Consider the following 15,442-nt stretch of genomic DNA (forward strand, 5'->3'; position numbering starts at 1 on the left):
TTGTGGTTTTTGTGTGAAAGGGAGCAACTACTAATGAGTATGGGGTTTCTTTCTGGAATGATAAAATGTTTTAAAATTCACTGTGATGGTGGTTATACAACTCTGAATGTACTAAAAACAATTAGCTTCACATTTTAAATGGGTGGATTGTTAGAGAATAAGAATTTTATCTGAATAAAACTTACATTTTCAGGATTTAAAAATGCATTTCATGTCTTAAAACTTTGACCTCCTTAATTTAAGATAAGGGCTGGGTTTTTCTTCATGAGATACTTTTACTTCAGGTAAGCAGTTTTAATAAACCTGCATACCCTTAAATAATTCCCAAATCTGTGCAATCTCAAAGATCCATCTGAAGTAATGTTCACCTTGGGGTAAATCAGTGAATTTTTGTAAGGTGTCTTATCTAATTCATGCTAAGCACTGATTTCCATGCACTAAAAATCTCCAGACATATTACACTTTACCAAAAAAATCTGAAAAGCAGACTGGGGCTATAGTTCAGTTGGCAACGTGCTTGCCTTGCATGCATAAGGCCCTTGGTTCAATACCCAGCACTATACAAAAAAAAAAAAAAAAAGAATTTGGGGCATGGGTTATGGCTCAGCAGTAGAGGGCTTGCCTTGCACGTGCAAGACCCTGGGTTCAATCCTCAGCACCATATTAAAAAAAAATTTTTTGAAAAGAACTCAGGGTAGTTTTTCCTATCCCCATTTACCAATGGAGAAACCAGCAGAAAGATCGTTATTTACTTATACCCTAAAACAAGTGCCCTAAAAGATAAAATCCAGCACTGGTGCACAGAAATAGACACCAGTACTATGGTTTCAATCCCAGTGTCAATGATCTTACTAGGGGATGCATATAAATGTAAGGAGCTACAAATGATAATATAAGTCAAGGTTAGGTGAATTGCCTGTTGCAGGCCTTAAAGGCAGAGAGGTAAGGCAGAAAGAGTGGAATGGAAAATGACTGGAAGGCTCTGTTGCAGATGCCCTGTTCAATATGCAAATCTGCCATACTAGATTTGCATTTATTTCACAACACGCCTATTTTTACTTCTAGAATAGCAGGTCCCTGAGGCAGAGGTCCAAGTCATGTTTAACATATCTGTGTATTTACCAGATGCTCAGTAAATACTTCAAGAATGAATGAATACAATAATGAATTAGTGAAATGAGCAGGATGGGCTAATACAAGGAAAAGACAAAATTTCTAATTCTCAGACTAATGTTCCAGCAATTAAGCCTCTGTTCCTGCACAAAAGCAGAGATTTGCTGGGGGAAAAATACTAACTGTACGTGTGTTATACCTGTAAGTTTTATTTTTTTCAAGAAAATTTTCTGAACAAACCATTAATAGCTGCTTGTGACAAATACATCTGCAAGTATCAAAATAACTTTTAGATAAATTTTCTTAGAGTGGGAGTGAAACCATACCACTATGATAAAAATATCAACAATATATATTTTAGTTATGTATTTCACAGATAGTCTCTTGTTCTATTTTCTATGTTCAGCCGTTTTTTTTTTGGTAAATGAGATCCTTCTGATTTGAGTCTCAGGGCAAAGGTGAAGACTTCCAATAAGTATTCTTTGATTTCCAACTTTTTTACTGTGTTATCTACTGTGTGTTAGGTACTGATATATAACATATTTATCTATATATCACACACACATACATACAGATACTTCCCTTTAACTTTTTTAAATAGCAAAAGCAGAGAATCCCTATTGTTCTTTTTTATAGAAAAGGAAATCAAGGCTCGGCGAGATTAACTTTCCTAAGCTTACATAGGTAAAAGGCAGAACTGAGATGTGAATGTATGGTTCCTGAGCCCCGAGGCTTCACTTTTTCCCCTCACAACAAGTGAGAAGAACCAGAGACCCATCCCGTGGCTCACCTGATTTACAAGCACATCCCCTATCCTCTTGATAAGAAAGTTCTTTTCACTTTTATCCACCACAGACTCCTTTTTCCGCTCCAGAATCCTCTGAAAGAACTGGCTATGGATACCAATCAGCTCATCCAAACAGGGAAACAGCTTTTCCACCATCTGCTGCTCAAAGAGCAGATCTGTCATCATCCCCCGACTGTACACATCACTCATGATCTTGAGAGTTCGGATGTGATGGAACTCTGTCTGCATTAACTCTGGGAAGGAGGACAGAAATCAACAATTTTTATTTTTAATTTAAATGAGCATTGTCCTTCAAAGATCAGCTGCTATAGTCATAAGGTTATTTTGGAATTCAATTTAAATTTTAAAACTGGCTCAAAAGCTGTATTTTCCCTAAGGTTTTCTCATCTTAATCCTCTACTTTTCACATTACCCAATACTATTTTCTGATGACAGGTATACTTAAGTACTGGTTACACCAAGAATGCTTCACTGGATTCAGCACCTCTTATAAATGACTGTTTCTGTTCTCTATAAACAACTTATATTTCATCTACTTTCTAGTGTAGCTGAGGAACAAAACTGCACTTTCTCTTTTTTTTTTTTTTTGGTAGTGGGAATTGAAGACAGGGGCATTTACCACTGAGCCACCTTCCCAGACCTTTTAATTTTTTATTATGAGACAAGGTCTTGCTAAATTGCTTAGGGCCTCACTAAGTTGCTGAGGCTGGATTTGAACTTGTGATCCTCCTGCCTCAGCCTCCTGAGCTGCTGGGATTACAAGGATGTGCTACCATGCTTGGCTCAAAACTGCACTTTCATAAGAGATCTCTTCCTAGGACTGCTGTGCAACTGAGCACTCATATATAAATAAAACACTCAAGAGAATGAAAAAGAAATAGAATAGGGCAAAGGAAGAAAAGGATACAAATAAGAACTTGTTTGTGTACCTCAAAGTTTTTAAAGGAAATCTTTAAAATCTTAACAATCAAAAGTTGATTTTTCCACAGCATGTCAAATCACTAGTTTAAAACTGTTGAACAATGCAAATCAAATGTAAGCAGAGCAAATGAAGAATCTCACCATAAATCACTTCTTGCCGTTTGACCACATCTTTCTTTTGCTGTTTCAGAAACTTGCCATCCACTATCCGACTCCAAGACTCTGCTTCTAGCTGTTTGGAATCAATCTCAAAGTCTCCCATTAGCTGTCCTTCATTCATGTCTGTACCTACTCCTCAAAATATAAAAAATATTAATATTAGAATCTTGAGTCTGTGACCTCTAAAAAGCCTAGGTTGGATACTTCTTAGGTTGATAAATGATTTCTTAAGAAACAAATACTCTGCATTAACACAGGAGTTCTTCATGGAGAGCATATCCTGGTTCTAGAAAATAATCAATGTCCTATGTGGGAGTGACTCAGACTCTACATTCAAGACTGGTTAAAAAGATAAATAAAATATAAATCAAACATATGAATAAGAGATGATTCCCACATGAAGCAGGAACTGGAAGGGATCTGCTACCTTTACAGGTTTAATAAAGTAAGCTTATCATGCCACGAGAGCTAGAACTAATAGTGCACAAAAGACTAGGGAAGAAAAGTCACTTCTCCACACAAGGGTATGCCCACATTTAAAGTCAATGGCACAATTAACAACTGGTTAAGGGTGATTACCAATTCATTTTAATGCATTTGATGCTTTACAGACAAATTTAGAGAAGCTTCACAAGGTAAGGAAGAGGTAGGCACTATTAACAATGGTGTTCTATGTAAAGGCACATTCTCTACAGAGGCATATAATACAGGCCACAGCTTCCTCTTACCCTCATCAGTAAGTGATTCTGTTGACTCATTGACCTTGCTGATCTTATTCAGTGAGTCTGTTGAATGAGACAGGAATTTCCAGGTATTGGACATGCTCTCATCATTGCCAACTCTGGGGACAAAAAGAAGTATATTCTATCAAATAGCAGTGTTCACACACTTAAAGAAGTACCTGAAAAATTCTAAAACGATAGCTGGTTGTAAGTTCTACAGTGACTAAAGACCAATTACTTACACCAGGCACAGAGCAACAACACTATTCTTAAAGTTTGGTAGCATTTAATATCCTTGCAAACGTAAAACTTTTCAACTCTTTGAGACTTCTTTTTTTAATTTAAATGATAATCAGCAAAGAAAACTTTCTTCACTCATATCATGTACATATTATATAAGAAATTTTGCTATTTAAAACTTATTGCCTAGCCACTACACTTGCCTAAGTAATTATAGACTAAGTGCTATATTCTTGGGACTTTCTCAATCCAACTCACCAGCTTGTATAGTAGGTACCCAACAAATGTACTGCACAACACAAAAGCAAAAGCAATAACAATCACTTAAAACTTCAATTTTTTTAAAAAACAACTTTTCAAGTCACAATGCAAACCAACTTGATAATAATACAACTTTTGAAAAAAAGACTTATGGAGATAATGAGACTACAAGACAAAAATGTTTTTAAGAGGAGGAAACATTAGCTAGCACAGAGGTTAGGAAATACAGACAAAATGAAATTTTGCATCCTCTTGTTAACTTCCCTCAACCAAGGTTAAGACACATGCAAAAGATGTGTCTTACATTTGAGATGAAAGGCAAGTAGGCATTTTATCCAAACCAGCCAAAACATCATAATCATTCCTAGGCTAACCAGACAGCCAATGCATGAACAGTCAGTGGCCACAGCAACTTTTCAGGAGACCTCAAAAAGAACTGAGTGCAACTGAGTGACTCGGAACTTAATGGTAGTAAATGGCCCACAATTTACCTCCATGAAACTGACTTAGAGGCAAGGATAGAAAAATGATTTAAAAAGAAACTGAAGAACCAGGCTCATCTGAGCAATACAGAAGTGTGACATTTGAACATACAAGTGGCTGCAAACAAAAATTCATAATTTAATCATCTTTTCCCCCCATGCCTTCTTATTTGATCTAAAAGTCATCCTTTAGAACTTTATATTCTTCAAAAGTTGGGCTGATCATGTACAAATACTACAGCAACGTGGTCTGACAGTAGTGTTTAAAGGAGATCCTTGTCCCAAAATAGCAGTTATAACAGTGCATCATAAGTATAATCCCCATTTTCCTCATCTGTAGCACCCAACTGTGCACCAACCCGTTACTTTACACAAATGTTTCTAAAGAAAAATCTTATGTCAAATGATGTGATTATTATACTCTTATCACCCACATCAATCATGTTATTTTTAAACCTCCTACTTACCCAGTAATGTTCTGAATGGAGACACTTTTGGAGAGCGAGACACTCTGCTGGGACCGTCTATTAGCAAACATTGGGGCAGCAGTGGTTTCATCAGCCAGAAGGACTGCGGATCGAGGGCGCTCCTTGGGCTGTGAGGCTGCAGAGGAAGAGGACACAACTGAAGTCTCATCTTTATGCCCACTTAGTACTGATTCATCTGACAATGCCAACAGAAGCAAAGTGCTTTAAAACAGATTTTCCCTTGGAGGGTAAAATTGCTTACAAAGGTTATGAAGGACAGTTTGGCAGTAATTACTGAAACTGTAAGTACTGATATTCTTTGATCTAGTAATTTTACTCCCTGCCACCCCCCCACCCCGCCCAGTACTAGGGATTGAACCCAGGGTGCTCTACCATTGAACTACATTCTCAGTCCCTTCAATTTTTATTTTGAGACAGGGTATTGCTAAACTGCCAAGGTTAGCCTTGAACTTGTTATCCTCCTGACTCAGCCAAGTTGCTGGGATTACAGGTATGCACAACCACACCTCGCTATTAGTAATTTCACCTTCAGAACATGTTGTCTATAAGATATATTTGTGTATGTTTGAAAGGATGTGTGTCCAAAGTTATTCAAAGAAATATTGTTGATTAAAGAAAAAGACTGGAAATGATACTAATAAATACCAAAAAATCAGTCAATAAGTTACAGTATATCATACACTAGAATATTATGCAGCTTTAACAAAATGAAAATATTCTTCATGTACTGACATATCCCTATGATGCAGTAAGTGAAAGGGGGTGGGAGAAATCAAGATGCAAAACAGTACATAATAATAGGCCACTTTTTATGCTTTTAAAAAGGGAAATCAATAGTCCAAGTTAGTATTTACATTAACAAGGCTAACTTTGAGAAGATAAATGAAAAACTAAGAGTGGTTACCTGTGGTATGGAATAGAAACTAAACAATGAGGATAAAGAATCACATGAAAATATTATATATTTTAAAATTTAAACTTCATAAAAATGAGGTTGAAATAACATTAAGAGTAAAAGGAATCTTAGAGGTAACTGAGACCAGTGTTCTTTGGATCATACCATGAAACATCTGTGAAGTATTTCTTAGGTATAAAATTCCCAGCCCTTGCTGTACTCTGGAGTGGGACTTGGGAGTCTACATATTTTATAGGCTTCTCAAACAATTCTTCAGTTCATCATTTGAGAGCACAGATTCTAACCAATTCCTTTAATTTATGGATTAAAAAAACCCCAGGATTACTTGTTTAATGTCACATAGCTAACTGATTCTCCTACTGCAAACTTCTCTTCAACACAGCCAAAGAGGAAACTGGAACTTTAATTTGCTCAAATGGTCACACAGGCATACATGTAACATTATTTTTCCTTGACAAATGTCAGGATTTTTTTAAAACTAGCAGAATACAATAGTTACTAATATGGCATTATGTAAAAATGTGGATGTGTAACTGATGTGATTCTGCAATCTGTATTTGGGGTAAAAATGGGAGTTCATAACCCACTTGAATCTAAAGTATGAAATATTATATGTCAAGAGATTTGTAATGTTTTGAACAACCAATAAAAAAATAAATGTTAATACAAGCATTCATTTCTTCTTTTTTTTCTCTTTGGTACCAGGTATTGAACTCAGGGACACTTGACCAGTGAGCCACACCCCCAGCCCTATTTTGTATTTTATTTAGAGACAGGGTCTCAGTGAATTGCTTAGCACCTCGCTGTTGCTGAGGCTGGCTTTGAACTTGCAATCCTCCTGCCTCAGCTTCCCAAGCTGCTGGGATTACAGGCATGTGCCACCGCGCATGGCTAAGCATTCATTTCTAATTCAAATTCTATTTAGACAAAGGTGATGTATAGTAAAACACCAGAAACATGACACATTGCATCACAACCAGACATTGCTACAGGAGTCCCAAGAAGTGTAGCTGTGGCCCCTGCTCTAGTAGGCCAGAGCAAACAGTGGGTAAAAGAGAACATGTGCAAGTATCAAGAGTCTGAAGTCCAAGTGCTTCAGAAGGGAGTTCAGGGAGCAGACTAAATCTGAAAGGGGGGCGGGGAAACCCAACACTAGTTCTAGAAGAATGTGAATAGATCAGAAGAGGACATTCTGAGAAGAACTGTATGAATAAAGGCAGAAATCATGAAGCAAAAAGAAAAGCAGAGGAGGAAATAGGTAGGAGATGTAGGTAAGGGACCAGTGAAAAGGCTGAAGAAGTAGAATGTTATGTAAAGCTCTACAATTAATAAAGAACAACTTGTATCCAAAAGGTGGGGTAAGAGGATGAAAATAATAGCCTTTCATTGATGGAAAGCAATCCATAGTCCACCCAGGGAAAGTCACTTAATATCTTTAAGTCTGTTATTTGTGACAATGATAGCAGCAAAACTTAAGGAGTGCCAACTACTAAGTATTTTACTAGTCTGATTTGTGTATGTGTGTGTGTGGGGGGAGAGTGGGAGGCACACTGCGGACTGAATCCATTGAATAGGCAAGCCAGGCAAGTGCCCAACCACTGAGCCTACAGGTATGATTTTATTTATCAGTCAGGTAGGTAGCCTGACCACCCTAGGAAACCTATCATTACCTCCTTTACATAGGAGGAAAATGAGGCACAGAGAGGTTCAGCAGCATTTAAGGTTACACAGCTAATTAGTAGTGGTGCTTGGATTCAAATCCATATAACTAGAATCCACAATCTGTACTTTCAACCTGTATACTGCCTCAGTGGAGTAAATTAGAAATAAAAATATCTGCGTGTGGGCTACGAATGTAGTTCAGTGGTTCAGCACTTGCCTAACATGGGCAACCTCCAGCAAAACACACACACACACACACACACACACACGAACATTTGTATGGGTCAGAGATAAAAAACCTTGCACACTTGGGCAAGCTGTGGCTCAGTGGTAGAGTGCTTGCCTTGCATGTGTGAGGCATTGGGTTCGATCCTCAGCCCAATTAAATAAATAAAGAAAAAAAATATTTAAAAAATGATAACAACCACCTTGCACATAACAGGCATTTTACAGTAAGAGAGTTAATGTTAGACTTGCAAAAGTCACATGGAATGGGTTGGATCATAGATTTACGTAGGCGTCAGGTCTGGCAAAGCATCTCTTCTAGCCATCTACATGCAAAGATGGGTAATCATCAGGCAATATGTTTAAGTATTTCACATTTCCCTGTGGGAGTACAGACTGGTACTTATTTTGGAGTTATCTGGAAGTACTTAGAAAAATAAGGCATAAAGTTGTGAATCTCAAGCTGAAGGGTTCATCAAAATCACCTAGGGGGCCTATTAAAACACAGATCAGTGGACTCCACCTTGGAATTTCTGATTCACAGATGTGGGTGGATCACAAAAGCATGTGTGTTTAATGGATCCTGGAAATTATTCTATTTTGGGAAAGTGTCTCATAGGTTCTCATAGAGTGAACTAAGAGGATAATCATTACTGCATTATTTATGGTAGTAATTATTTATATTTAAGTTGGAAGCAACTTAAATATCCTGTTTTAGGGGAACTAGTAATTAAAATGTGATATACACTTTTGAAAGAATATCATGCAGCAATCTGAAATAACAGCTTAAAACAATAATAACATGCATAGTCTCAAAATGATACTGAGTGAAAAATAAGAATAAGACAGGTGCGGTTGGCTCATGCCTATAATCCCAGCAATTTGGAAGCCTGAGGCAAGAGAATTACAAGTGTGAGATAACCTCAGCAATTTAGCAAGGCCCTAAAGACTTAACAAGATCCTATCTCAAAACATTAAAAAATAATAATAATAAGGGGGTATAGCTCAGTGATTAAGTTACTCTGGGTTTAATCCTCAGTACGGGAAGACAAAAAAAAAAAGGAAAAAGAAAACAAATAATAATATACAAGTCACAACACCTAATTTAAATTTAATGCACAAAAACAACAGATTTTTTTTCCCAAAATACATATGTCTAAAGATATGGCAGATTAGAAAGACATACATTAAATATTCAATATTAGGAATGAGATAGGAAATAAAGAACAAAAAGTAAAATATCAGGCAAAATCAAAGTGAAGCCTCACATAGACTGGTGAAGATAGCATGATGTGAATGCGAGTGTGTGATTCACTCAACCATGTGTAACATTTGAAGGAAAAAAATGAACCATTTACATAACTTCACAGGGTATACAAACCTTCAAAGAGAATTTGATGGTGTCATATAAAACTATTGGTGAGTGAATTTGTAGAATAAACAGCCTTTCTAATTAGGTATTCAGAATAGGTATTCAAATCCTGATTAGAAATAATAAATGAACACTACAACAGTACTTATGGTACAGAACCAGTCAGTCAGAAAGGGATTTGTAGGAGGTTGGCTGAGCTACTTACGCTTGTTTCTCATGATGACCGTGGGGAGTGAAGACGTGTCATGGGCCTGAAGGTTCCCTTTGGGCTGCTAAAGAAAAAGAAAGTACAAGAAAATTGCACTGATGACTTAGCCTCTGTCAAGTTTCAAGTAGCCTAGAATAAAAAGTGTGCTTTGGCCTAATTTCCTGGTCTGGCCCTTTCACTGGCTCTTAGCACCCTGCAATACAGCCCCAGTCACCCCCACTTGCCATCTTCTGTGCCTGTCTAGTGTATGAGGAAGCCAGAAGTGTGAATTGCAGAGTAGGTCTGCACATATGGTTAAGAGCAAAACTATTTTAATCAGCAACTCAGAAATATTAAACTCACAGGGAAATGTATATTTAACATGTTTAAGTTCTGAAAGCATTTTCTTTTTCCAGAAGTCTCAAATTCCCAAGCATGTTAAAATCAAGAAGGGAACTGATCATTTTAGAGAAAAATTATTGTTTGATCATTTTGGCCTCAAGGTTGGTACCAAATGATTAAAACAAACAAACCCACTGCAACCTCAGCTCTCCCAATTTCTTAGTATTTTGTTAGTTGAAACCCTTTTATTTTAAGCCATCTTTTCACCAGAATGTCTTACTTTCATTTTGACCTTTGCACACGAGGCCAGACTTTCTCTGCAGCCTTTGTGGACAAAGGCACTGCAATCTGAAAAGAAAGCAGAAACCAAAGTCACAAAAACAAAGCAAAAAGACCCGAGATTGACTTTGCACCACAGCTAAAAGGAACCTACAGATTTCCAGATGATGTCACTCACAGGGAAGAATATCATTAATAATGGAAATTACACTGTGCAGTCCTAGGATACAGGCCTGTGATGTTGTTTGGAGGAGAAACAAGAGCAGATGTGACTTCTGATTAACAAGAATAAAAACTCTGGAACTCTTCAGACAGGAAGCTGAAGAATCAACCAAAACTAAAAGTTTTAGTGTCTGCCATCGATATGTATGTCTAAATCACAAGTAAATAAATAATGCCACTAAGAGTAGTTGTAAACTGTGTAGTACTCTATCAAAATACAGGACATGGATCTGAAAATCTACCTGCTTATAATTTTCTATTTGGGATCTTAAATAACCTGAGCTCCTCACAAACTACTGAGTCAAGAGACACACAAGAAAGGTTATCACAACTACCCCACAGCATTCCTGGGAACCCTGACTCAGTGAAAGTAGAAGACTTCCTGAAAGATAAAGCAGAGACCCCAATTTGCCAAGACTGATTTTTTTTATAAAGTTGTCATATCTTTTTGTACATCTTTATTTTATTTATTTTATGTGGTGCTGACGATCAAACCCAGTGCCTTACACATGTGAGGCAAGTGGTCCACCACTGAGCTACAACTCCAGCTCATGCCAATATTGATTTTTATCTCAAAATACTTTTCTTTCTTCCTTGGCTTACCAGGACCACTGATGTAAAAATGAAGCACTCTGTGCCTCAGAAGGGTCATCACTAGCTCTTACTGCTGCTATGAAGTCGTAAAACACAACTGGACCAAGAGGCCAGAGGGAAAGCAGAAACAAAAGATTTGTCTCTGGGGACAGAGATGAGAAGTTTCCCTTGGGAAAGGCTGGATCAGGGAATCAACCACAGATACTGTTCACTAGTCAGTGCGTCAGGAAGTGCTGCAGGTCCTGTCCAGCTTAATGAACAGTCATGGGCCAAAACTGAAGCTCAGACATCTGGACTGCAGGGGTAGGGGTGGCTGGGGGGATTGGAATGACAAGAGAAGGGGAAGATACTAGAATGGCTAAAAAGAAGACTGCCAGAAACCTAAATCCCAAAGGACTTTTCCATTTCTTCTGCAACCACTGTTTCTACAATGCCTATTTGGTTCACAGGTCTCTTCTGAATTCTCCCAGTCACACAGTTCTGGGATTATGTTAGGTTGTTCTGCACTGAGCACTCTTCAGGAGGGATCATTCATACACTGCTAAGTCTCTGAGTCTCTAGCACAGTGCCCGGCTCATGGCATCTAATCACATATCTATCTGTGGAACCTATGCCTGTTTTATCTGAAAGTCAAATGCCCCAACACAGTGTTGATCACAGTATATGAAACTTATTGGATCAACTTAATACTAAAAAGAACAAGACAAATAGCTGTCAAACTTAATTTAATTTAGGTAAGGTTCTGTTAATCAGTGCAACCCTAGTATAAGTTCATTCTCCACAGTCCTCAGTTTCCACATCTATAAAATAAGAGGGGCCACAATTCCCCTTAGTTTTAAATACTGATAAGGATATGAGAATGAATAAAAAAGTTTCATCATTTGCTAACAGATCTAGAAATTGATACACTCACTTTGGTAAGTATTTTAGCAGTATGTAACAAAGTTGAAAATGTGCCCCTCTTTGTGAATAAGCCCATTTTGATAAAAAGCCTAGTATCACACACACACACCTTAAGGATGTTCTGACAGCATTGTGTGTAACACAGAAAAGCTGAAAATAACCCAAATGACTGAGCAGTGGAACATATCTGACATATCTACAGCTGAATATTAGGGAAGAGCTTAAAGTCAATGATCACAATGGGTTTCAACATGATGATTACAAAATAGTAGGCACTGTACAGTACCATTTATGTAAACTAAAAACAATAAATAATAAAATTTTAAAATTTTATGTGAGATAAAATTAAAAATCAAATTATAAACATGCTAAATTCATGATAGTGCTTGGAGAAGAACAGCAAGGAAGTGGGAATTTAACTACAATACCTTCTTTCTTTTTTGCGGGGGGTACCAGGGATTGCACTCAGGGGCACTCAACCACTGAGCCACATACCCAGCCCTATTCTGTATTTTATATAGAGACAGGGTCTCACTGAGTTGCTTAGACTCACTTCTACCGATGCTGGCTTTGAACTCATGATCCTCCTGCCTCAACTTCCCCAGTGGCTGGAATTATAGGTGTGTACTACCACACCCAGCTACAATGGCTTATTTCTTAAAAAAAAAATAAAAAATAATCTGAAGCACTGACAAAATCTTAACTTTTTCTCCATTTTGATTGGCAAGTATATAGAATGCCTATTAAATTATCCATGTATAACAGTTTATATTAATACAAATTGAGACCAAACCAAACCAAAATTCATTATCCTTCAAAGTTCCTTGTATGTCCTTACCAACATTTCCTTAACTTTACAAAAAAGTAACATCACATTTGTGATAAATTTAAAACAATTTAAAATTAGGTTTTATTATCATATATCCCAGTTACAATATTTTTGCTTTACTGAAAATCTATAATATTTTTGGTGCAAAATAAGAGGTAGTGGATTTCCTTGAGAACTTGCCATTAACTCCAATCTGCCAAAGTGACCAGATAGAACACTGTGGACAGAACTTATTCCCAAGTTGGATCCTTCCTGCTCCTCTTCTCCCTGCAAGTTCCAATAGCTATAGGGAATCAGCCAATGGCAGTTTTCAAGAGAGCGAGTGGCACTATCACTTTTAAACAGACTAGCAGTTTTTAAGTTCTAAGACCAGCGTTTAAGACTTAAAAAAGTTTTGTTAGATGAATCATAAATGCAAAAATAAAATTTAAATGTATTTCTAGAACTTTTCACATAGATTCATGTTTTCAGTTAATTGAGACATGTCTCCAAATCAACAATCCAGCTGAAACTTTAATATTATGGTCACAAGTCTTAGTGATAATAGTTCATATGGATGTTTGTTAACATACTGAAGTACCTACTTGAAAAACATTCAACTTGTTACTAAGTGTTACTGGACTCAATCTGCAGCTACAGTTTTAGGGCTATGCATGGCTGATTTAGAGACTTTGACCCCTAGAGATATCAACCAAAGTCATGGGCTTGCAACCTTATTCTCTCTCTCTCTCTTTTAAAGGACAGTTAATAAGAACACAAGAATTAAGTACAAAATTAATAAGAACATAAGAACTGAAAACACATTTAAAACATTTTTAAGCTCTCTGCCACAATACCATGCCATTAGGAAGATCAAACAAGAAATAGCTTGGCCTCTTATTTAAAATTTCCTAATAGCAGTAAGCAATATGCTTTTAGTTTTCAAAATTCTTCAAAAAGGTCTTAGCACAGTAATTTATGGGAACAGAATTGACCTCTAATTAAATTCCTCTGATTAAAAGCAAATAGCCCAAGCTTCAACTTCCTTTTCTTTTACAAAGAAGTATCAAAAGAAAATGGAGCAAACCCCACAGGAGTAGAAACTGCCATCTAACTGTTGCTGCACAAATTTTTAACCTCTGCTAAAAACCACCACAGATCTTTGGTGAACTATTATATCATGCATTTAATTTCAGCAGAAAAATAAAACAAACCATTATAGAGACTAGCTTAAGAAAATCGTTTTTTACAGAAGAGTGGGAGGAGTAGCTAAGCCAATAGTAAAGGACTGCCTTACCAAAGGAAAGATTCACCTCTGTAAGCCAAGTTCTATGCAGCCTTACAGAATAGTAAAGGACTGCCTTACCAAAAGGAAAGATTCACCTCTGTAAGCCAAGTTCTATGCAGCCAGAGCTCTGGAGAAAGGACTTTTCAGATACTTTGGTCCACTGATTGTTAGTAGGGAATAAGTGGAGTTCTATTTGACAGCTAGGGACAGATATGAGCAACAAAATTTATCTGGGAAAAATGATCTGATCCTTGCTAGAGCTACAGGTTAAAGAATTACCTTTAAGGATAGAAATATGCAACTTCTTCTGATCATTTCAACCCTAGTCAAACCAAACCAAAGAACAAGATCAAACATTTAAACACAAGCAACTCAGAAATACACGCTCCAAAATTCTATGACTTCTTGTTTAAAATTCTTAGGGAAACATGAGACATTGCAAGGTGTGGATTGATAGTGCTTATACATTAAAGTCATGTGAGATGTTCTGGTAGCTGGTGTAATAACCACAGTGCTGATGTATAACACAAGAGGAAAGCCACAAAAAAGAGGCAAACTATCTTGGCTGAAGTACTCGTTAACAGCAGTTTTCATAAGAACATTGGTAAACAAAAAAATCAAACAAAATGAAAGTGTTCTGCTTGAATAAAGACTGGACTTTATTGCTTAGGCTCTTCATTCACCACCACTACCCCCACCCCAAATAAAAAATCTTCCTTAATCTATTATATGTATTTTACTATTTCATATGAAAACAAACTCTACATGCCAGAAAAGTGTAGACAGCTCTCTTTTCTGATAAAATCCAACCATTACATATTCTAAATTCTTGTTTCCCATTTAGATTGTGATCAATCCGCTTATTTTATTTTTTGAGTAGTGGGGATTGAACTCAGGAGCACTCAACTATTGAGCCACATCCCCATTCTTATTTTGTATTTTATTTAGAGACAGGGTCTCACTGAGTTGCTTAGTGAATCTTGCTTTTGCTGAGGTTGGCGTTGAACTCATGATCCTCCTGCCTCAACCTTCCCAGCTGCTGGGATTACAACCATGCTCAGCTCTACTTACTTTTTTAATCAAGAGAAACAATCTACAAGAAAAGTACTCAGAAACTGCTAACACAATAGAAAACACATCAACAATAATCTCAATATCATTTTACATCTATTTAAAGTAAACAAACAAAAAACAACAAAAAAAAAACACTAGCAAGATTAAAAAAAAAACAAAAAACCTGAACACAATAAATTCTTTTTTTTCTGAAGGATTCTACCATGCTTTCCACAAACCAAATTATCTGCGGCAGCTAGAACAAACAGTTGATTATTTAAGGACAGTTTTACATAATAAAGAAAAAAGAACTAGAAAGACACTATACTCTTTTCTCCATTAAAGTCACCTAATCCTGAAGCAGGAGGGCAGTCTGGGATTAGACAAAAACCTTCTA

At 36.8% G+C, this 15,442-nt stretch overlaps 1 protein-coding gene across 14 annotated transcripts in view; it reads right to left on the bottom strand.

Moving 5' to 3' along the window:
* Akap13 (A-kinase anchoring protein 13) overlaps nucleotides 1–15,442 on the bottom strand; it is a 315,221-nt gene that overhangs the window by 25,255 nt on the left and 274,524 nt on the right. For 12 of the 14 annotated variants that reach the window (XM_078051200.1, XM_040275952.2, XM_021722882.3 and 9 more), the window contains 6 exons: nucleotides 10,179–10,246; nucleotides 9,575–9,641; nucleotides 5,174–5,309; nucleotides 3,730–3,842; nucleotides 2,984–3,136; nucleotides 1,904–2,154 (listed from right to left, as the gene is read on the bottom strand). In XM_078051200.1, the coding sequence (XP_077907326.1) occupies nucleotides 1,904–2,154; nucleotides 2,984–3,136; nucleotides 3,730–3,842; nucleotides 5,174–5,309; nucleotides 9,575–9,641; nucleotides 10,179–10,246 (788 nt within the window). The remainder of the gene's footprint in view (nucleotides 1–1,903; nucleotides 2,155–2,983; nucleotides 3,137–3,729; nucleotides 3,843–5,173; nucleotides 5,310–9,574; nucleotides 9,642–10,178; nucleotides 10,247–15,442) is intronic. The other 2 variants (XM_040275949.2, XM_040275947.2) reach the window with 2 other exon arrangements.

This window comes from Ictidomys tridecemlineatus, chromosome 5, assembly GCF_052094955.1.
Source record: "Ictidomys tridecemlineatus isolate mIctTri1 chromosome 5, mIctTri1.hap1, whole genome shotgun sequence".
NCBI classification, from domain to species: Eukaryota; Metazoa; Chordata; class Mammalia; order Rodentia; family Sciuridae; genus Ictidomys; species Ictidomys tridecemlineatus.